The following is a 23,081-nucleotide window of genomic DNA, read 5'->3' as shown; positions in this document are numbered from 1 at the left end:
CATGGCTGAGATGACTAGGCAGGAAGCCGTACCTGGTGCCTGCAGTCAGAAGTAAAAATCTATCTCCCCGTGCATTCCCACAGGACTTTCTTTGCATTTGTCTTATAGACTCTTAACGATTTCTAGTGCAGTTCCAGGATAAAAACAATGAACTCGACAATGTGCCAGAACCACACTTGTTACTACAAAGAGCAGTAACAAGTAAGACTTGTTCTCTACCCTTCCAGCATATACACACCACTGAGGGACACTGCCAGGGAAGCAGATGTCTTAATGTTATAATGTTAGCACACGTCTTTCACCCCCAGCCTCTAGACTACGTGCTGCATAAAAGTAAGGACTGCATCTTAAACAGATCCCTTCCAGGTCACTGTGCCTCATGAAAGTGAAAGTGTTAGTCGCTCAGTCATGTCTCTCTGCAACCCCATGGACTACAGCCCGCCAGGCTCCACTGTCCATGGCATTCTCCAGGCAAGAATACTGGAGTGGGTTGCCATGCCCTCCTCCAGGGGGTCTTCCCAACTGAGGGATTGAACTCAGGTCTCCCCCATTACAGGCAGATTCTTTACCATCTAGCCACCAGGGAAGCCCACTCCTATGCTTTATTCTTAGGCTTTAAACACAGCAGATGCTCCAAAGATGTTCATTTGATGACCAACTAAAACATTTCCCCCCAATTCTCTAATTCATCAGAGAGTGGAGAACATTCTGTTTTCCTCCAGCGCTGCTGGTCTGACAGTCCTTTCTGGAGCCCCCGCTGCCTCGTGCTCCAGACCCCCTTGCTTCACCTCGTTCTTCTCCAGGCTGCACTCTTCCATCATCTTGTCCCCTTGCTCCTGGAAGGTGATGATGATGAGAGCCACAAAGATGTTGACAAAGAAGAAAGGGAAGACCACAAAGTAGACCACGTAAAAGATGGACATCTCCATCCGGTTGCTGCGGCTCGGGCCTCGGTCTTCCTCTGTCACATCGACCGAGTGCTGCAAGACTCTGGGGACAGAAAGAGGAGGCGGGCATGGTGGAGGTGGTCTTGGCAGCTGCTCTGACTCAAGGCTTCATTAGCTGATATGCCCCCTATTATATACACATATGATTTTTTTTTTTTTTGGATATGGACCATTTTTAAAGTCTTCATTGAATTCGTGACATACTGTAGAAGCAGTTTTATGTTTTGGTTTTTTGGCCACTACGCTTGCGGGTTCTTAATTCCCCAACCAGGGACTGAGCCCACTCATGCTGCATTGGAAGGAAAACGCTTAACCACTGGATCACCAGGGAAGGCCCCTGCATTTTCTTATTTGACTTTTTTTTTTTTAATTTTTATTTTACTTTACAATACTGTATTGGTCTTGCCATACATTGACATGAATCCGCCACGGGTGTACATGAGTTCCCAAACATGAACCCCCCTCCCACCTCCCACCCCATATCATCTCTCTGGATCATCCCCGTGCACCAGCCCCAAGCATCCTGTATCCTGCATCGAACATAAGACTGGCGATTCGTTTCTTACATGATAGTATACATGTTTCAATGCCATTCTCCCAAATCATCCTTTAAACTTCATGGATCTTCCATGAATTTGGGGCTCCGAAACCAAGTCGGTGGCGATCTGGTGACCCCCAAGCCACTGCTGTTTCTGGCCCCTGTGCCGTCCCGGATCCAACTCCTAAGCACCAGAGTGACATTATTTTATAGTTGAGGTTGTTATGAAATAGCAAGACTCCGCAATTCCCCTTTGGCATTTTGCTGCCAACAGAGTATGCTGCCACCAAAAAGTGGTGTCTTGGCTATTGCCAAGTCTCTCAAAAAAATCAGCCTGCAGCTGTCCTAAGTCACTTCAGTCATGTTTGACTCTTTGCAACCCTATGGACTGTAGCCTGCCAGGCTCCTCTGTCCACGGGATTCTCCAGGCAAGAATACTGGAGTGGGTTGCCATTTCCTCTCCAGGAGATCTTCCCAACCCAGAGATCGAACTAGCATCTCTTACATCTCCTGTATTGGCAGGTGGGTTCTTTACTACTAGCGCCATGAGCAGCATAAAAAAACTGCATTGTTACTTTTGCCATATTAGGTATGATCACAGAAAGTGTCCCTGGGTTCTGCCAGCTCATCCTTAACCCTCAGTCTCTCTCATGTCCAGCGTCAGCCTGGATGATAAATGTGTCTAAAACAGTCCTCAGGGACTCTCCTAAGGCGTGGAGAGCTGTTCAAAGTTCATTTGTTCTGTAAGAGTCAGATGGCTCCATTCAGCTCCTCGATAATCAGCTAAAACATGAAGTGCACCGGATATTCCCCTGACTTCATCAGATCCCGCCTGATTCCTGTCTGAGGGATTTTCATTCTTCCTCTCTCCTGCCTGTCTCACCTACTCAGAACCACTTACCTTCCTTGGTATAATACCCAAGGGTTAGCCTTGTTCATCTTAAATCAGCTTCTCAAAGCAAACACATGGTCCCAGCCCAGCTTACAGACAAGTACGCCAAGTCAAACCCATTACTCACTGAGGCCATCCTTCCCCTGTGGAGACAGTGAAGAGAGTCAGCAGAGCCCAGATGATGTTGTCATAATGGAATTCATGGCGCTTCCACTCTCGGCCTTTCACCTCCATCTTGTTTTTCTCATGATCTACATAGTTGCCTCTAAAACCAGAGCAGAAATGAACCAGAACCTTGTCACTATAGTTCACAGAAGAGCAAAGAAATTCTAGGGACTACAATAACGTACCCTAGTAATTATTGAATTATTGGCATTCAAATGCACTTGGCATTCAAGTGCATATTATCATGGCACAAAAATGAGATGTCGTGCCCAATAGACATGGAAGATTAAATCTTAATCCTTTCACTAGTAGCTGAGTGAAAGTGAAAGTGAAAGCTGCTCAGACATGTCTGACTCTTTGTGACCCCATGGACTATATAGTCCATGGAATTCTCCAGGTCAGAATACTAGAGTGGGTAGGCTTTCCCTTCTCCAGGGGATCTTCTCAATCCAGGGCTCGAACCCAGGTCTCCTGCATTGCAGGCAGATTCTTTACCAGTTAAGCCACAAGGGAAGCCCAGTTAGTTGCTGAGTAATCTTGAGCAACTTAAACTTTCTGTGCCTCAACTTCCACATCTATAATGTGCAAAGAAGACCCATCTCAGAAGGTCATGAGAAAGATTTAAAATTTAAACCTGATGTGAAATGTCCATGCCTGACACAAAAGAGGTACTCAATCAAAATGCAGCAACTTCATATTTTGACTTTTGTTTTCCCCCAAAGTGCAATGGATTTAAGTAAGAGAGAAAGAAATGACCTATCTATAAAGGGAGGAGTGGGCCTTATCGAAACACACTTCAGCAGACAGTGCGTGGTGCGTGCTGGAGGCACTCACATGCACTCCTTCTCTGTGTCCTTGGAACTGTCCGTGCAGTAGAAGAACTTGCCCTTGAAAAGCTGAACTGCGATGACAGCAAAGATGAACATGAAGAGTTTATAGACAATGAGTATGTTGAAGACGTTTTTCAAGGAGGTGACCACACAGTCGAAGACAGCCTGAGAACAGAAAAAAGAGAGCCCTGGTGTGTGAGTCCCTGGAATGGCCTGTGGGCATGCCCGCAGCTGAATGGGACCCACATAACCAGCAGCCGGCGCTCGGAGAAGCTGCCCCAGAAGATACCACCCTACTAAGAAGTGACACTCACAGGATTCAGGCCTGGCCTCTAACCTGGTCATGACTACAGAAACCTGCCACTCGGGAGGGGAACACATGCTCTGAATCTGAAAGGAAACCCGAAGCAGAAGAGACCAGATGGCAGCAGGCAGTGGAGGAAGTCCTCTGTGGAATTCCATTACGTGTACTTCACTTAGTGTGAAACAGAAATGTATTGCAGAAAAGGGATCCTCGAAATCATTTAGCCTGTTTTAGGCATTCAATAGGCTAAATGATTTCAAGGATCCCTTTTCTGCAATACATTAAATAGCTTATCTATAAACCTCATTTATTTGGGGCACATTCTTAGATTTCGTTTGTCTACTGAATACGTATTGCTTTCCCTTTGCTTTCTAAATGGGGTGGGGAGTGATAAACAATCATCTTTGTTCCTTTAAATGATATTCTGTAATAAGTTCATACATTTACCCCCAACTGCATGCCACATTTCAGATAAAGGTTCTCTAGTTTAAAAGCTAACTGTGCCGGGTTTGAAGATTCAACAGGTGATGTGGGAAGGGGTGAGAGAGGCCCTCTTAGAGACAGAAGGACTGAAGGACAGAACCAGAAACTTGCGCTTCAGTCCAAGGCACTGAATCTCCCTCTGGAGAATCCCTTCTAGGCCCTACGCCGTGAAGAGCTACATGGGAATTCAACGTATTTCAAACCATTTTGGGGTTGTTTTCTAGGTTTGTAGGTTTGGCGCACTGGCGAGTCTAGCCCCACAGTGGCCCTGCGTGTGAGCGGTTGCCTCTTCACGGTGCTGGGTGAACACTGCTGATTTAATTAGTTCAGCACCGCAGGGAATGGGAGCCACACGCAGACTCATGGAATTATCAGATCCACCTACATTTCCCTCAGGTTATGGAACTGCAGAGCGAGGCGCCAGCCCTTCCTAATTAATTGGAATTAGCCAAGGTTGGGGGCGCCTTCTCCAGCCTGGTGAGTAACACCATCCGCCCGTCTGAGCTCTTCTCTGGGCCACAGCATAGCTCAGAGATGAGACCAGTGGACCTGGGCTGCGGCTAACGACAGAGGTTGTTGGGCCCCAGGGCTCCTGGCCACATTTTGCTGGGGGTAAGACAGAAAGGAATGCTCACGGGTGCTGAGCCAGGCCAGGCCCTGTGTTGGGCCCATCACCATGAGAGGCGCCTCATCCAGGAGGGGAGGCCGGGCAGTGGAGGAGGGGAGCAGGCGGTGAGGACACTTCCTGTGAGGCATGAGCCTCTCTCCTCAGGAACCCATTCAAATAGCAAGGGCCCTGGGCTCTGAGAGGAAGCTGTGTCTCAGCCAGTTAGGGGTCTTTCAAAAGAGACCTTCCTGTGATCCTAAGCCTCTGATCAACCTGGTTGGCTTACCATCCCCCTGCAGAGCCAGAGGGCTGAAAGGGAAGCAGCTGGGGTGGTGCTGGTAGAGGATGGGTGGGGAATATTAGAGGTGATGTAAACTCAGTGGGACAGAGGGATGGGGAGCATGGGGGTCCCCAGTTCCCTGCCCAGTGGTGACTGGCTCTCATTCGCAGGAATACAGAGAGGAAGAACTTCTATCCCATGAGGCTTCAGCTTCCATAACAGCAGCAGATGTGTGTGGGAGAGGCAGGTTCCACAGGCCAGCAACCTGAGGGCAGGAAGCCTCAGGGAAGGAGTGCAGGATGGGCCATCAGGCCAGGAGGCAGGGGAAGCCAGACTTAGACCTATGCAGACACAGGTCTTGACAATAGGGAGAACTCAGCTGCGGGAGCTCACGTCCCCATTTCTTCTCTGCTGGTGCCAAAAATGACTGTCCTTGGGCAAGTTATTGACCTATTCATGCCACAGAAATATGAAGCATCAAGCCTAGAAGGTCCTTTGTTTCTCTAGAATCACAAGGAAAGAAACCATCCCAAGTTACTTTGTCTGACCAAGTATACAGACCATGACACCCAGAGCTCTTATTGCTTCCATTCTGGTATCTGACCCACCTTAACCACACGGGAGGTCCCAGGACAAAGCCACACAAGGTTCTTCCTATGACTTGTCAGAATGGGTAGAAAATACCTCCTAGATTTGGAGTCAAGGGCTGAAAGCCTCCTTGGAGAGTTCTTGGGATGTTGGTTATTTTCCTTTGAGACTAAGACCCTTAGTTTTAGCAGACAAAAAGAATCCTAGTCCTCATGTGAGCAACAGGAATATTTCCAGAAATAATTCTCCCAAAGCAGGCCAACGGTGGCTAGAGAGGAAAAAATGGACAAAGGGGAGCTGAAGGGAAGAAATTGGCAAACATCACCTTGAGCTTGGGCAGGCGCTTGATGGTCTTCAGCGGCCTCAGGACACGGAGAACCCTCAGGGACTTGATGGTCTTGATATCCCGGCCCTTGTTGGTTCTGCAGAGAAGCCCCAGGGAATCACAGGACAGGGGAGAATTAAAGAGATGGTCACACTACTGCATTAACAGAGCAGGGGGAAGGGGGAGAGAGGTGGTCAAGAGGCTAGAAACTGGGTCAGAGTAGACTCCTTCAGGGAGACCCCCAAGAAACATGCTCCGGGAAAACTTCCCAATCACCCCCCAGGGTGTACACACTCACATGCATGCGTGTACACTCATATACCCATGTATATGCATGCAGAGGGAGACACGGGACACCACAGAGGCACCCATGCACATATGTTTATCAACACTTCTCCCCCTCCCAACCACCAGAGCCACGCAGCTCGTGACCACACTGGCCAAATGGAAATGGGTGATACACGGACTAAGGAACAGGGCCACAGCCCACTGTGGATGGGCACCATGCCCAGCCTAGGGAGTCTTCAGCAGAAGGCTCTCTAACAATATTGGGTTGGCCAGAAAGTTCCTTTGGGTTTTTCCATGACATCTTAACAGAAACACACAAACTTTTTTGGCCAACCTAATATTTGTTGAATTGAATAGGGAGCCCCAGTTGAGAGCAAGTCTTATCCGAAGACTCAACCTAGTCCTTCCTTTTGGTTTATAGGTTGGTCACCTCTGCACAGTTCCAGGGAGAGCAGGGTGAGGAGGGCTGGCAGGGACAGGATGCCCTTGCCATGCCAGGCTGCCTGCTCCAGAGACAGCATGCCATGCAGGCTTCCAGCCAGGACCTTGGCTCACACCCCCATTATCTCTGTGCAGCTGGCTCTTCCTGCAGTCCTTCCCATTTCAAGCCCTCTGTGTCCAGCACAAACTGTGGACAGCCTACAGTTGGGGGAGGCCCAAACTGCAGCCCCCGCCCACCTTTATCCTTGCCTTACAGCTAATGACCCTCCCCCTTCAGCCTCTCAAAAATGTTTGCTCCTAGTAGACAAAATACATCTATTTTCAGGAAGGAAATGAATAAGTCAACCTGCATTTCTCTCTCCACCCCACTCATCCCCTGAGATCTTTGCATTCAAGTCAAACAAGTGCAATTTGTAAAACACACAGATGGTAGGAAATGAGACTCTAAATAGTGAGCTCAGGCTCCAATTCTTCCCTCACACTGGCCCAGATTACCACGATACCGACAATCAGAAGAAATGGGATCCATCTAGAACATGAGATGGAAACTCCAAGGCTTCTACCTGTTTTCCACCCTGCCTTCCCTGCCATACCCATCCTCCCGGACAGGAAGATCAAAGGCCATCTATTCTTTCATACAAGGCAAGGCAGGAAGACATTTAATGGAATACTGACTGGCTAGAATGTATATTTTCAGACCCTCTTAAATGGTTATAATCCATGACCTATAAGTCACTTTTACTCAACTGTAGATCTGAATGTAGATAACCCCAAAGTATCACATTGATATCAATGGCCTTTTGCATCCATGGGTTTTGTCTATTTGATAAAGGTTGGTCAATAGAACTATCTAAGAAGGCATCATAAAAGCCCAAATACACATCCAAACCAGTAAGAATGATCATTTTCCAAGAAAGCTTGGTGACTCCTAGTTTTGGTTTTCTTAGATGTCAATGAGAACACACCACTCACATAAACTCATCACTGCTTTCTCAGTGAGTCAGCTCCTTACCTCCCAATCACACATTCTCCCTCCTCCACCCCACTCCCTTCAAAGAAAACTGAAGAAAAAAATATTTACCCCAAAGCATTCCTATGGAGGATCCAAGCAGAAAGCAGTTAAAAAAAAAAAAAAAAAAAAAGAGGGGAGGGGAATGGAGAGAAGGGAGACAGTCAGTAAACTTCAGGGAGAAAGAATTTAGGGTGATGGGAAATTGGAGAAGTCCAGACCTGGGTGATCCCACTTACAGCCTTGGCACTTGCAGAGTCCACACACTTTGTGAAAGGAAGGGCCAGCTCACCATGGCTCCATACCCACCTCTCTACCCTGGAAAGGCCAAGGCCCTCTGCAGGCATTGGTGATGCTGCCTCTAACCTGATGGCATTCCCCAAGTTGTACATTATTTCATGGAGTCTTGCTGAACTGAAGTTTTCTAAATGCAGGCTTTCACGTCCTCTTCCTTAGTAGTCTTCAGTCAAACTCCGTTTCCAGTGAATGTATAAGATATCAGACTAGCGGAAAAATGCCTACTCTGGGCCAGAAACTATGTGTTGGGAAAGGTGTTTCAAAGCATCGTGGCATATTTATGTTGATGAAGGATTTCATTTGGAGAGGGACACGCAATGTCCAGGAGAGGGGTACTCTGACATCTCTCAAAAGCACAGAAGGGCCACATTACAAATCCAGCTTGAATTATAGGGGAAGGCACTGTCTATCAAGGTCCTGATGTCACACAAAGAGATGCCTTTTGATAAATTAAATGACCACCTCTCCTTTGTGAGCTATTTACTGTGCAGCTGGAAGACCAATCACCCCTGCTCTAGCGGTGGGGTTTAACAATGACACAAATAAAGATGGAGAGCATGAATATAAAACATATGAGATATGAGGACTAACTTTAATATTTATTCTTGGCCAGACTCAGTGTTAAGCACTTTTAGCTCAACTCTTTATTTGGACATCCTAGTCACTTTAGCACAAAGGTATTACCATCTCTGTTTCACAGATGAGATGCTGAGAGGTCGAGTGCTTGGCACTGGCAGGGTGAGCTGGGACTTGAACCCAAGTCTGCATGACGTTCAGAGCTCTCGCTCTGCACCACTAGCTTCTGCACCAGCAGGTTTCCGTTCCAGGCTCTGTCAAATGGCTCACCAAATTCTAGAGCTGGAAGAGATCCCTGAAATCCTCTTAACTGCAAACAAAACTGCAGCCTGGCAAAGATGTGCCTTGCATAAGATCTCAGTGAGTGAGCCCCAGTGCCATGGGTGAACAGGCCTGCTGCTATGGAGAAGTGCCTAGAATTCAGCCTTTGCTTCTTGGTTGACAGTCTGCTGTGAAGGGTGCTTTTTCTTCCTTTAATTTTTTTTATGTACCATAAACCTGTGTTACACCACCATGTGCCACAAGCAAAGACTTCTAGTGATGATTTTATTCAGGGAATGGCCCCATATTGGAAAGTATATTACTGTTCACTGTAAATGTCAAATGAATGGTTGTTTTAGAATTAAATCCCAAGGCCTTATAAACATTAAATCTCTCACGTGATAATCTCCAAATTCTCAGAAGACAGAGGTAATGTCTTCTCCTGAGTTGTAACAGTGTCTTCTCATGCATGAGACTGGACACGTGGTAGGTCAGCCAAATATACCTGCAATCCACTCATTCGACAGCACTGATGGAGTCTTTAATAAATGTCTGGCATTATCCTAAGTACTGGCTACATGGTTGTGAACAAAACAAATGAGGTCCCTACCCTCTTGGAGCTTACCTAATCTAGGAGAGAAAACAGGTTTCAAATAAGCAAGCAAGCAAATGAAGCTAGAGCTGCAAGCTAAATGCTGAGGGAAAAACAGAATCATTTGATTGACAATTCTACCAAAACAACTACTGGGTCACCATCTCTTTCCTAGGCCACATGCATCTTGAGGAGAAGCTAAAGGAGAATCTCCCATACCCTGAAGCGAGAGAAGAGTGGGATCAGTGGATGGGCAGGTGGTCTAGGCTTTCTTCTTCCTCTTAGCTCAGGACTTTAACCCCAAGAACTTGAGATCCAGTAGAGTCTAAATGAGTTCATTCTCACAGATACCCATCGCATGAAGGAAGGTTCAATAATTTTTGTTCCTCTCACACACTCAGATAAAGGGCAGAAATTTGCTGTCTACAATTAATACTATCCCAAGATCTTAGTAAAATATCGTGCTATGGAACAAAGGGGATCTCTGACCAGTGGGCTTGTGTGTCCCTTGTTTCGGGAAGTGGAATTCTTCGACGGTGCACTCTGATTTGAACAGCTGACTGACGGCCCAGGTCCTGGCTGGAGGGCTGTTTGTCCCATCTGACTCCCACAGAGTGGAGCCAGGGCTAGTAATTAGACACAGGCCAAAAGTAAAATGAAGATTAGTCATTGCTCTGCACATCTTTCACACAGGTCTCTCACGGCAGAGCAGCCACTGAAAAGCTATGCTCTTGAGTGGCTGTGAAAAAGCATGCTTGCATTCTCAGTTTTGTTAAGATACATTTCAGTACAGTTTGAAAATTTTCACTGAAATGAAAGGAATACTTGCCAATGAAGCCACAGAGTCAGAAAAAGTGTCAATCAACAATGTAGCCCCCATTAATTAAAATATATCATAAATTTACACAAGAGCCAGGCCAAACTGCCTCTCCCAAATCCTTGCATGGAAGACTCATTTAAGCCATTATCCAACTCAACAAGATTGCAAGGGAAGGCTTTATCAAACTAAGAGGACAACCTCTTCAAGTACTTCAACTGAGGCACATTGTTCTAGAAAAAAAATTCATGAGCTTTTTACAGATCATCTAAATATAATCATTTGATAACACTTTGCTAGTCGTTGCTACTAGATGTATAATCAGAATTTTTTTTTAACACTGCCTAGCTAATTAGTGGAATTTTCTCAGTTTTAAAAATTGACTCTAACGTGAGGATAATTTCATATGTGAGGATGTACTGGCTCCACGCTAATAGGGGCTCAGTTGGGCTCCCCATTTCCCCATTTACTATATTTCCTACTTATTTGTTAAGTTCCTGGCTGCTCTCCAGAAAATAACTGCCACGTTTCTCTTTTGTCTCCATCAGTAAAAGATGAGAATTTTCCAGCTCAACTGGAAAATCTGCCCTCCAGATTTTCCATGTGTAATCACTCATCATTCACCATAATCTTGCTTTCCAGCTTCACCGCCCCACCCCCCACCCCCTGCAACATACTTGCTCAAAAGACTTAAATTGATTTCTGCTAGGAACTGACTCTTCTTTCATAGGAGGGTGCTTGGGGGTGGGGGAGACAGCCAGGACACTGGGTTCTGAAAAGCCCCTCCGTCTTTTAAGTGGAATGGTCCTCTGCCCTCCCCTGAGCCCAGCAGGGAACAGTAATGGGATTTTAAGGAATCTCTTATGTCAGGGGAATGGACAGGGTACTGGAATGTAAGGGGGCAGTGGGGTTATGCTGTGAGAAACCCTGAACCTTCCTAAAGTGTCTGGACTATTATTAAGTAGTCAATAATAATGCCTAACTAATATAATACAAAGTATTTTGTGCTATACTGGACACAATATATTTTACCTTACTTAATTCTCACAAGACCAAAATAGTTATTTTTAATTTCTACTTATAGATGAGTAAGTAGAAGTTCAGAGAGCAAAGGTGGGTTAAAAATTAACAACGCTAAGTTTATTTAACACTTGACTCTGAAACCTAGGCCCTTATTTACGGTGTTATGATTTACGATGTTACAATGCCTTTTCACATAGGAACCAATGGAGGGTTTTAACCAAAGGAGGAAACAGCAAAAGAAACCAGCAGTTCATGAGCTCAAATACTGAGCCATCTATCCTAGTATCCTTCATCAGTCTAGGGCCTGTGAGGGTTCATGGGAAGAAAAAGATACAGATGAAACAGCAAGATGGACAAGGTCAGGAATGCTTTCTCCATCTGGTCCACCAGGTCTTGTCTGTTTCCAGGCAGAGAAAGAGGATCCGTGGGACAAGGAGAAATCCATACCAAGCCACCACTTTGACTTTACAGAGGTTAATGGCTTGGAACGAAGTAGAACTACTTAGAACTATCTTGTAAGAGGGAGAAGGGAGCTTAATGCAATGCAGAAAGCCCTGAACTCAAAATCAAAATTATCAGTTGTTTAAGAACTGATTTTGCTATTATTACTCAAATGAGTCAAACTAGTCAAACCTCAGGCAATCCATTTTTCAACTGTGAAACAGGACTGTAGAATGACAAATGAAATAAAAAGTGTGAAAGCACTTTAAAAATTCTAAAGCCCCATGGAAGTAAGGAAGAAGTTGCCCCTCTGCATTGGCCATGCCTGCCTCTGGAAACAGAACTCTCCAGTACTCAATGTCAAGGCTAGGTCCTCTATGTGAGGCATCTAAATCCAGCACTTTGACCTTGTCACTGACCAGCCGCTGCCATTTGGGGATTATTTTCCCTCTTGACCCATACCTCAGCATCTCTTGGGATCACCCAGGGCTCTAAATCCTTTGGGCCTCTGCCAGCTTTCTTTGTTCTGTGAGCAGAGCACTAGCTCTACGCTAAGTGGTTAGTGCATAACTCTTTTCTTCTGGCATATGGACCTCAGTGAGCTCCCTGTGCACACTGATTATTGCCTTTGCAAACTTTCTCCTTTGCAAAACACCAGCACTATACTCTCAACGGAAGGTATTTCTGTCTAAGCACTGAGACGCAGCAAGAGATAGCAAAGCATCTAACTGTGTGTGTATTAGGTCGTTTCAGACATGTCTGACTCTTGTGACCCCCATGGACTGTAGCCCACCAGACTCCTCTGTCCATGGGATTTTCCAGGCAAGATATTGGAGTGAGTTGCCATGCCCTCCTCCAGGGGATCTTCCCGACCCAGGGATTGACCCCACATCCCTGATGTCTCTTGTATTGGCAGGTGGGTTCCCAAAGGCTTGCCTCGTGATTTTGTTATTCATTCTGATGAACAGTGGCCTGATCTATCTTGCTTCTTAGTCTTCATAATCTGAACATACCCAAAGACCCCTCATCTGTTGATCTTTCTACAAAGGCACTTGTGCCAGCTAAAGTCCAGCCCATACACTCCCTCAGCTGGAGACTAATTCATAATGCTAGGCTGTGCCTCTATGGGTGTGGATGAAGCAGATGGCTGGCAGGTCACATGATCTGAGCTGATACTTTCCAAGTCTCATCATAAAATCTTCTGACTCAAATTACTCGGAAACCTACTTTTAAATATGGAGGGCACTGTGATGACTTTCCACTAATCCTGCAGAAGTGGGCTCATCCCATAGCTGTGAAGCCTCATTTTCTTGTGCTGGGTACTCTGGGACCAGAGTTTGGTTAGTACCATGTGGATTGGACCATTTCATTTTGCTTGGTTCTGTGACCACAAACTGAGATCTTATTCACAAACAACCAACTCTCCAATTTGTGCTTGCTAATAAAGAGAGATATTTAGGTGTTCATGCTCATTGTCTCCATATGATAAAAGTCCCTAAGCACACATTCTACAGAGGGTTCCCCAGCAGCACCAGTGGCATTTGTAACAGACAATGCATTTTCCGGTGTTCATTAAAAAACATGCATGCTGGGGCTTAAAGACAGCAGCAGGTAGACTGGGAACTTATCTCCTTCTTTCAGACACTTCCTCCATGTGCTACCACCATGACACTCCTTTCTCCCTCCCCAACCCAGTAGGCAAGGCGGCCAGGGCACAAAATAGAGCAGTGGGAACCCCAAGAGCCCGTGGTCATTAATCATCTTCAGAGTCCCTGCTGGGGCACAAAGTCAGATAAAGTCACTCTCGAGGTGACTCCTAAAGCTGGAGTCTCAAGCAACGACATCCTTCTATCTGTTCATGGCTGGAAATTTCCAATTCCAGCTCGGCTGACATCCTAAATCCACAGTTAATGGGCTACCTGATGGCTAAATTTAATTCTAATCCTTCATTCTCTTTCACAGAACGCTGGAACTGGATGAACTGTCTGGCTCAGTGGTAAATGGGTCTTCCTGGCATGGAGTAGGACTTTGTTCACCTTTCTCCCTCCTCCAAGATTAATGTGTAGTCATAGCTTCCTGTGGGAGACATCCCTTTCACGGTTATAAGAAGGAGGGCTGTCAAGAAGCAAGCCCAGAAAGCAAAGCTTGAGGTTGGAGAGGACTGCCTTAGACACAGCAGACTGCAAAGGACAGGAGGAAGGGTCAGGCAGGTGTGAGGTGAAATGTCAACTGTATTGTTACCAAGCTCTGCCAAGTGTGAGCACGTGCCAGCATTTCAGTTCTAAATAGTCACTCCTTTCTCATGTGTGCACATTCCCACCTTCACAAACGCAAAACCTCAAATGCAAAACCAGAGCCCGAGTGCCATTTCCAAGTCTAAAATGGTCTGTGCTTGTATATTTCATTGAAAGGATTCAGAATCAGCTCTGCTGCTGTGGCTGATTCTGAATGCATTCAAAAGACCTTATCCATCTGAGAGACTAGGGCAGAGGGTTAAGTGTCAGAAAGTGACATACTTCAGTGAAAAGAATGTAATAAAAGCTAATGTGGGAATTCCGTTCCTTCTGGCATCAAGAGGCAGATTGACTCATGTTTTACTTTCCTGGCTAAGCACTGAATAATGAAAGGCCAAGAGCGGCTGTGATCCAGAGCCTCTGCGTGCCAGGAAGTCCTGACCTTACCTCGTGCCCTGCTATGATGGAAAATGGTAATGGGAAGCCTTCAGCTTCTCAGGAACCTGCATGACTCTGACTGATGTATAGACCTGTATCCAGGAGCAGAATTCCGGTCATTTTTAAACTGTGTTGAGAAGCCATCATAAGCCTCAGACTTACTATTTAGAATCCAACCTGGGACAGCTCGCTTGGTGACTTGACTTGAGCTGGTCAAGCAACATGTTGTAGAGCAATAGCAATGAGGAGGGGGAGGTGCCCGGGCTGGCGTGCAGGATCACAGCCTTCCTGTCCTCCCCTGCGGTCACTCCTGAGAGGCGGCCATGCCCACCGCCTGCCCAGGAAGCCCTTCGCTGAACATGGACGACAGGAATCCTGGGGGCCAGACAGCAGTGCCATCCCTGGACAGGATCCCACAAGGCTCATGAACTCAACCCGCATAGTGGACACAAGACCCCCCTACAAGGAAGCTGACTTTGGGTGTGGTGCCCCAAAGTGAGGGGCCCAATGTGCAGATACCCAGAAATGCCAAGGCTGGAACCATCTCTGCTTTCCCACCCAGCAAGATGGGAAGCAGAAGGGATGGCAACAGGGTGTGAGAACACTGGGAAAAGCGGTTTCCGGTCTTTTGGTGGACAATAACCATCAAACAGGAACAACAACAACAAAACACCACCCTCTTTTTCAAATAGAAAAAGATAAAAAGAGAATGGTTTCAGAGACCTAGTCATTCACCAGACTTTTCTTGAAACCACAGGGAGGAAAAGACACAGTCAGGACATTTATAGGCGGCAAACACTGTCTTCACAGGGCCAAGAAGGCATGGTGCTCTGAGGGCAGTGGGATGAGGGCGCTACCCTCTGCCAGAAGCCCACCCGCCTGTACACAGGTTATCGGGCTTAGGGAGGGAGACCTGAGTGTTCTTAGAAATGCTTTATAATGTAAAAGTGGACGGGGAAGAACGGAAAAGGTGCTATCATAGGTATCTTTCCGTTTATTTTCTTGTCCTCTGCTATGCCCACATGCAGAAAATAAACCCCTGTACCCTCCTCCTCAAAAGTCAATAAAGTCCCCGTGTGGAATTTGTCGAGTTTACATTATAAAGAATCCCTTCACTTGATGTGCATGGCTACAGAGAAGACAGATTCCTTTCGGCCACTGCAGAAATAGCACATATGTTTCCAGAAAACATACATGGCGACAGGTGCAGACCTCTGCCGTGGAAGGGCTCAGCTCTCTCTGAGAATTCAGCTAGGGGCCATTCTCTCCCCTTGGTTTGGGGTGTTGCTCTTGGAACTTGGGCTGGGTTCTGAGAAGGCTCTGGCTGCCAGTGGAAGGGATATCAAGTCACTTCTGACTTCTGAGGAGCCATGGGAAGCTGTTGCCATGGCAATCACCATCGGTTCTGCTCAAATTGAGCCTTAGTATGGCGAGGTTCAATTTCAAGGTTGGGGGGAGAGAGGGCAGGAGTAATGTTATGTGAATGGTGGACATGACTAGGGGAAAAAATACGGGAAGTGACGATGAAAGCTGTATCCACAGGGAGGGAGGTCCTTGACAAGCCTATAGAAAGACTCATATGTTGTTCCTGCTGGCCTGAGTCCCTGACCCCGCCATGCAATGGGACACAGGACTTATTTTGATGTCAGCTTACCCCAGGTGAGGCCCTCACTCTGCTGGCAGGGGAAACTCTGGCTAGCCCTACTGAAATGATGAGATAGCTGAATTCTCTGGGCCCTTAATGAGTAAAGGGAGGGAACAGAATTAGCAAGAGCGAGCACGCAAGCAAGAGACAGCATTACCTGGATCCCAGCAAGCGTGATGAAGGTCAGAGGAGATGGGGAGTGTCCCATAAGCAGGAGGAAGGGGAGAGGAGCTATGCATGGCAAGCTTAGAAGGATGCTAACAAAAGAGAGAGTGTGAGCAAGTTCCATTTATACTTTGGAGAGAAATGAAAAAAAATTTGGGAAGTGACATCACTAAAAGCAAGTGATGGATCAAAACGCTCAATCCATCACATACGTGTGGATTCCAGAAGCAGAGGAATCCTGGGGTCCCCTGCACTGTACCTGGTCTGAGGACCAATAGAGAGGCTTCGGCTCCGGGGCTGTTAAGGCTTCCCCCTGCAGCCAGCACCAAAGCTACCACCACCACGTTTCAAAGAGGCAGAGAGAAAGAACAAGACAGATGACACCCTTCCAGCCCATCGTCACTGCTCTGGGTCAGAGGAGAGACTGCTGCACTGTGGAGACGAGGCTGGCAGGCAGAGAGCCTTCCTTTAACACACACCTCCTCCCCACTGGCACCAACACAGACCAGGTGTGTGTGGACGATAACCAAGTCTTGGAAACCGGACGGTGTTCATCTTCAACTATTTGCATCCATTCTGCATTAACGTATTTTGCTGCGTATTCACACTTGATGACATGAAGGAGAATGGAAGCACAAGGAAGGGAATTCACATTTACTGATCACTTTGGGCCAGGCCCTGGGCTAAGTACTTGAAACACATCTTTCTGTTTCCTTGTCAGAGATGAGAAACAAAAGTTAAACGGGTTAATACCTTGCTATGTTACTCTAGGCCATGAAGCTGGTCAGTGGAGGAGCTGGGCCTTCCTGACTCCACAGCCCACCCTCTTCCTCCCACTCTGCCCTGTGACCCCAGTGAGCTCTGCTCTTCAAGACGGGGTGGCCTCCTTTCTATATGCTTCTCTTTCTTTGTCCCTTAGTTCTTCAAAGCAAAAACTGATTTTTACTGAGATCAAAACAAGAGAGAACAATATGATGAATAATGTACACAAATGAATTGGTAAAATGAGATGGGAGCTTGATATTAAAAACTGAGGGGTAAGATTTATCTCTAACAAAAACAGCAGATCTCCTTAGGACAAAGGTAATCTTTGGTATTTTCTTCCATGAAGGAGAAGGAAGAGGAACTAGAAGTCCCCTTAGCAGAGCCAGAGTTGCCTTTATTTTTATCTTGCTCTGACAGTCCACACAGGGACCAGATTGTTGGGAGAATACTTTCGTGAAATCTCCTTGGGAACAGTTCAGTTCAGTTGCACAATCTTGTCCAACTCTTTGCAACTCCATGGACTGCAGCATGCCAGGCTTCCCTGTCCATCACCAACTCCTGGAGCTAGCTCAAACTCATGGCCATCAAGTTGGTGATGCCATCCAACCATCTCATCCTCTGTCGTCCCCTTTTCCTCCTGTCTTCAATCTTTTGCTTCCTTGTGAAGGGCATGAGTGACCCCACGTGACTCTAATGGGGTTAATACACTGGTGCACATAAGGACAAGGGGCACTGGAGTTGTCCTGATGGCCAGCCCACCTCAGGGTCACAAGTCACATTCAGCCTGGTTCTCCTTTGAAGGGTCCCCTCTGGCTGGGGCAGCAATGGACACAGTCTGCTTCCAGGTTCTGGGAGTTCTCAAATTCTTAGCACACCAGGGGACCTTTCATCTCCCCTACAGACAGAGTGCTCCCCAATTTCAGTCACTTGAGGAACATGCTTAACTCTTCTCCCATTTCTTTCTCTGCCAGAATGCATAGGGATGAAAGCTGGCAGTGTCTGGGGAGAAGGTAGGACAGATGATCCAAACTTGACCATTTGGACCAGGAAGGTCAAGTCTAGGGAGATGCCTTGTTCCTTCCCTTTTGCAGCTGCCATCAACAACAGCAGGCCCCACAGGCTTTTTTTGTGCCCCATCACACTGAGTAGCTCATCTTGCCTAAAAGACTTGGCTTTTTCTTGTACTCAGAGAGGCTGGAGGGAATTCCACTGCCCCCGTGGGAGAGGGTGAAGCTGTTCTGACAGTGGAACAGGTCCAGACAGAGCCCAGAAGGCTGTCATTCATCTTCTGGGGCCCTCTACCCACCAGCTGAGGGAAAAGGCGCTGACAATATGCCTACTTTCTAGCTATACCCTGGAGGGCTAGGAGAGTCCTTTCCTGAATCAGTGTTCAAAAAAAAAAAAAAAAAATCCCCTAATGTAATGAACATAGCTACCTGGATGGTTTAAGACTGTCTTCCTAAGTATGCTACCAAGGAAGGTTTGAAAAGTCTTTCCTTCAGGAGTTTCACATATTAACATGGTCCTTAAGTCCCTGGGATAGCTTTGGGGGACCCCTGCTCATGAGCAGAGAATCTCCTCACGCCCAGGATTTTGTGATCCCCAACTCTGTTCTACCTGCCTAATTTTTCTTTCAGGTGGACCCTTTAATGACAGAATTAAGAAACGCAAGGATACACCAGCTGTCCCTGGTCCCACCCTGAATCCATGGGGGAACACAGGTGACTGCTGTCCAGGCTCACTCATCTCAACGCAAAGGGAGGACCACCAGGGCCTTTGACTTCCCCTAGAGTCTTGCCTTGCTCTCCGTTTGCCAGCGCTCCTCATTCGGGCAGGTTAGCTGAAGCTGTAAGGCTCTCGGGAGCTCTGTCGAGGGGCACCTGGGAAGCAGACGCCCAGGGCAGTATTCGCTGGCACCCCTGAGTGAACCAGCCCTGGAGAAGCCCTTAGATCAGTCAGTCTCAGGAAAGAAGGAGGGAAGGAAAATGGACAGGAAAAAGAGTTCCTTACGCCAGAGCAAAGGCCACCAATGCACCAACCACCACCACGAAGTCCAGGATGTTCCACAGGTCTCGGAAGTAGGAGCCGTCCTGCAGAATCAAGCCCTGGTCTATCATCTGCAGAAGGATGGGAACGGCCACTGATGAGTCCCAAGGTGCTGGTCATTCGGGCCCTGAGCTCTGGGCTCTGCATGGCAGTGTCTCCGTTGCCACTGCCTCTAACACAACCCCAAACGAGGATCCAAAGAACAGGAGGACAGGCCCCCGGGCTCTCTCCACTGAACTGTGAGGCCCTTTTCAGAGTCACCAGGGTTTCCTTACACTCCTTGGCTCCCAGCACCCCACCAGCCCTCCCTTTCATTAGTGGCTCAGAGCACCAGGCATTACTGCATATGCACAGATGGGAACAATCCCAGATGGGTGAGGATGGGAACAAGAGATAAATGCAGGTTGTGAGGGTGGCAGGGAACAGAGTGGAGGGCAGTGAGTATGGCTGGGACTATACAAGGCCAGGAAGATTCATCTCTACCTAAGCCTTGGCCGGGACACTGGCTCAAGCCAGGAAGCGCGATGAGGAGGTGAGAACAGTCCCCAAGCCTGCGGGACTCCCACTGCCTGCCTGGGACGGACCTGACCCCCTCCCTGGGCCATGCCCACAGGTCTGTGCCAGTCTAAGGAGAGCCACGTGGTCACGTCCTCCCACAACAGACCTCGCCAGGATCTGAGGCCGGAGGAGGGGTCAGCAGAGGCCTCCTGAGGTTCTGTCATTGGCCAGGAGGTGACAGCCCTGGGGAAGGCACTGTCCTAGAGGCGCAGACGGGTGACCCCTCCAGCCCCAGAGTCCAGGGGCACTCTAGCTGCTCTTACCTTTATAACCATCTCAAAGGTGAACACGCCAGTGAACACGTAGTCAAAGTACCTCAGCACCTGCAGGACACAGAACACGGAGACCATCAGGCTACATACAGTCCTCAAACACAGGCTCTCCTGCATGCCCACCCTGAGGCCCACTCATTCAACCTCAGACCAGAAGCTTGGAGTTGTAACTGCTAACTGATGCAGGGAGGAGAGGAGCCATGGATGTTGCTGGGCCAGCATGATCTGGTGGCCAGTCCTCGGCCTTTCCCTCCCCGTGGTCAGAACTTAACATCTTGGGTCTGAACTGCCCCACAGATTTCTCCCCTGCTGGGATCCCTGTCAGTTCCAATCCTCCCCACCCCCTCATCCCTCCTGACATCCATCCTGGGCCTCCACAAGTTGTTTTAGCTCCCCATGTAGAGCTGCAGGGCCCCAGCTTCACCCATGCCCCTAGGTCAGACTCCACACCCAGCCCATGGATGGTGGCAGTTGTGGTTGAGTCAATCAGTCGTGCTCAACTCTTTGCAACCCCATGGAGTGTAGCCTGCCAGGCTCCTCCATTCATGGGATTTCCCAGGCAAGAATACTGGAGCAGACTGTCATCTCCTGATCCAGGGGATCTTCCTGACCCAGGGATTGAACCTGCATCTCCTGCACTGGTAGAATTCTTTACCACTGAGCAACCTTGGAAGCCCCTTTCAAAGCCCTGGCTGGCTCCCAGGGTAACGCTCCACTGATGAGCATAACGGTAAGCAGTATGGTTGGGGAGTTAGGGTTGGGGTGGGGGCTGGGCATGAAATGGTTCATACTCTGCCCCGAGGAACAGGACTGGGCAATTTCTTATGCCCTACCCATCCTCCAGGAAGCTTCCTTAGTCCACTCTAATGTTGGAATGGTAGGCTCTGGGAGAGGGGAGCACCAGGGTACCATGCAGGCTGGCAAACAGCCTCCGTGCACGCACTTTGTTGCGCTCCGAGTTGGTCAGGACGGGGTCCTCGGCCGCCAGGGCGATGCTGCTGGCCGCAATCACCAGCAGGATGCACATCTCGAAGTAGCGCAGGTTCACGATGTAGTGGCAGGCCCTGCGGATCCTGCGGGCAGCGGGCGAGCCCACTGAGCCAGCCCCGCCTCCCTCCCACCCCATCCTTCTGCCCCACCCCCATACACATCAGCCTCCTCCAGACAGCCAGGCGTTGGCCAGAGGAAGCCGTGGGGAGAGCAATTTAATTTCTCAGGCACCACCCTTGATTTAAAGCCCCAGTGGGGGAAAGTAATCAGATTGGTTAGAGGCTGCAGTATGCAAGCCAAGATACATTATCTGCGTGCGCATCTGAGCCACCTTGGGGAGCAGCAGCCAGCATCCAAAGACACACGCTTGGGTGGCTACACATTGCCTTCCACTGTGCTTCAGTGTCTACTCCCCCACTGTACAGAGCAAGAAAATCCTAAGAACCCTGAAACATAAAAACAGACCTTGATTCTAAGATTCCTGATGAAAGCACAACTGGTTTTCCCGAGCCACAGGTATTCCGATCAAAGTGACTATTCTATCGACTGACTGCATCCTGGCTTCAGTTGGCCTGACATCTCTTAGCCCAGGTTCCTTCCTTCCCAGGGCCATGCTGGAATATCGCCCACTTGGTCACTGAAAGCCTTCTCGTCTTCCAAGACCCTGAAGCTGGTCTACGTATACACCTTGCTCAGTTTCTGGACAGAAGGCAGCTTCTCTTTCAACATCCCATCTTTTCTGAATCTAACCTTCCAGATTCTTCCTTGCCCACCCCATCTCATGACCATGACACCGGTCTGAGGAACACACCCACTTCAAAACTGATTTGCAGGGCAGCCAGTGGATGATCCAGTTATCCTAGGCCTCCTATTCCCAGCTCTGTCCACCCCTGGAATATTTGGTGACACATCCCACGTAGATGTCCTCCCTTCCCAACTTCCCCCGCAACCTACTAACCAAAGACTAGATGAAGGGTCCTTTCCTCTGACATTGCCCATGTTGTTCTATCCTAAATGACCCTTTAGACTATGGGCACAGAGTTCAGAGGCTGCTCATTAATTCCATGACCCACCTTAACTAGTGAGCACCCTGGAGGCTTTCAGATATCTGGCCATATTCCACCAGGAAGGCTCAGGAGGAAGACTGGACCCTCATCCCTCCTTCCCATCACCCTGCCCTGGCTCAAATCTTGGCTCAAAACCTCCAGCACCAAAGGGAGGTGGCAGTGGAGGGTGTCTTACGGGTTGGTGGTGCTGAAGATGAACATCGAGCTGTGGGGCACCATGGCTTTGCCCGTCTCACGCTTCTCCTTCTTCTGCTGCTGCTTCTCTACCTCCTCTTCATCCTCTCTGATCTCTTCCTCTTTCAAGGGACTGGCTTCTCCATCAGTCTTGTTGCTGACTACAAGAAGAACGTGTGGAACTCTTCAGAAACCTTGCTACCTGCAGAATGGTGCCCTTCATTTTCAACTGGGTGGGAGAGGGAGCTAGGTAACTGCCCAGCAAGGTGCCTTTAAGGTCAGGGTGTCTGTTAAATTGCACTGAGTGAAGCCCAGGCTCTCTTCCTAGCCTTACCCCTGCCCTAATTTCAGGTGGTAGAGCCATTTGTGCCATATAAATAACAATCATGTTTTCCTAGGTAAGAGAGAATGGTTGTTTCTGTTGTAAAATTTACAAACTTCCCTCTATCTAAAATCTGGACTCTCTATATATTTACTTAGGGCATTTTTCACGTTGGTACACCTGAACGACATATATTATTATTCCCCTTCTACAGGTGGGAAAACTGAAGTTCAGGGAATTCAAGGACCTATCCTAAGCTCATACAGCTGGTGCTGTGCTTAATGGCTCAGCCGTGGAGGATTCTTTGTGACCCCATGGACTGTAGGCCACCAGGCTCCTTGTCCATGGGGATTTTCTAGGCAAAAATACTAGAGTGGGTTGCCATGCCCTCTTGCAGAGGATCTTCCTGACCCAGGGATTGAACCCAGGTCTCCTGCATTGCAGGTGGATTCTTTACCATCTGAACCACCAGGGAAGCCCAAGAATATCAGAGTGGGTAGCCTGTCCCTTCTACAGGGAATCTTTCTAACCCAGGAATCGAACCAGGGTCTCCCGCATTGTAGGCAGATTCTTAACCAGCTGAGCTAACAGAGAAGCCCCATACAGCTGGTATACATTCCCACTTCAAAATTCTATCTCCTTTCAATGAAACCACACTGCAGTGGAAGATTTTAAGAAGCCATGACTCTGTCTGGGGCTGC

General features: G+C 48.1%; 1 protein-coding gene across 3 annotated transcripts in view; it reads right to left on the bottom strand.

Annotated features, from left to right (window-relative positions):
- Positions 1-23,081, bottom strand: part of CACNA1E (calcium voltage-gated channel subunit alpha1 E) — a 333,421-nt gene that overhangs the window by 44,456 nt on the left and 265,884 nt on the right. For all 3 annotated transcript variants that reach the window (XM_068985905.1, XM_068985906.1, XM_068985907.1), the window contains 9 exons: positions 22,060-22,219; positions 20,771-20,900; positions 19,819-19,878; positions 18,962-19,068; positions 7,770-7,781; positions 5,960-6,056; positions 3,377-3,537; positions 2,505-2,642; positions 789-990 (listed from right to left, as the gene is read on the bottom strand). In XM_068985905.1, the coding sequence (XP_068842006.1) occupies positions 789-990; positions 2,505-2,642; positions 3,377-3,537; positions 5,960-6,056; positions 7,770-7,781; positions 18,962-19,068; positions 19,819-19,878; positions 20,771-20,900; positions 22,060-22,219 (1,067 nt within the window). The remainder of the gene's footprint in view (positions 1-788; positions 991-2,504; positions 2,643-3,376; positions 3,538-5,959; positions 6,057-7,769; positions 7,782-18,961; positions 19,069-19,818; positions 19,879-20,770; positions 20,901-22,059; positions 22,220-23,081) is intronic.

The sequence above is a fragment of the Capricornis sumatraensis genome, chromosome 14 (genome assembly GCF_032405125.1).
Source record: "Capricornis sumatraensis isolate serow.1 chromosome 14, serow.2, whole genome shotgun sequence".
Taxonomy (NCBI): domain Eukaryota; kingdom Metazoa; phylum Chordata; class Mammalia; order Artiodactyla; family Bovidae; genus Capricornis; species Capricornis sumatraensis.
The sequence above is the reverse complement of the archived record's forward strand: the minus strand, read 5'-3'. Positions and strand labels throughout refer to the sequence as shown.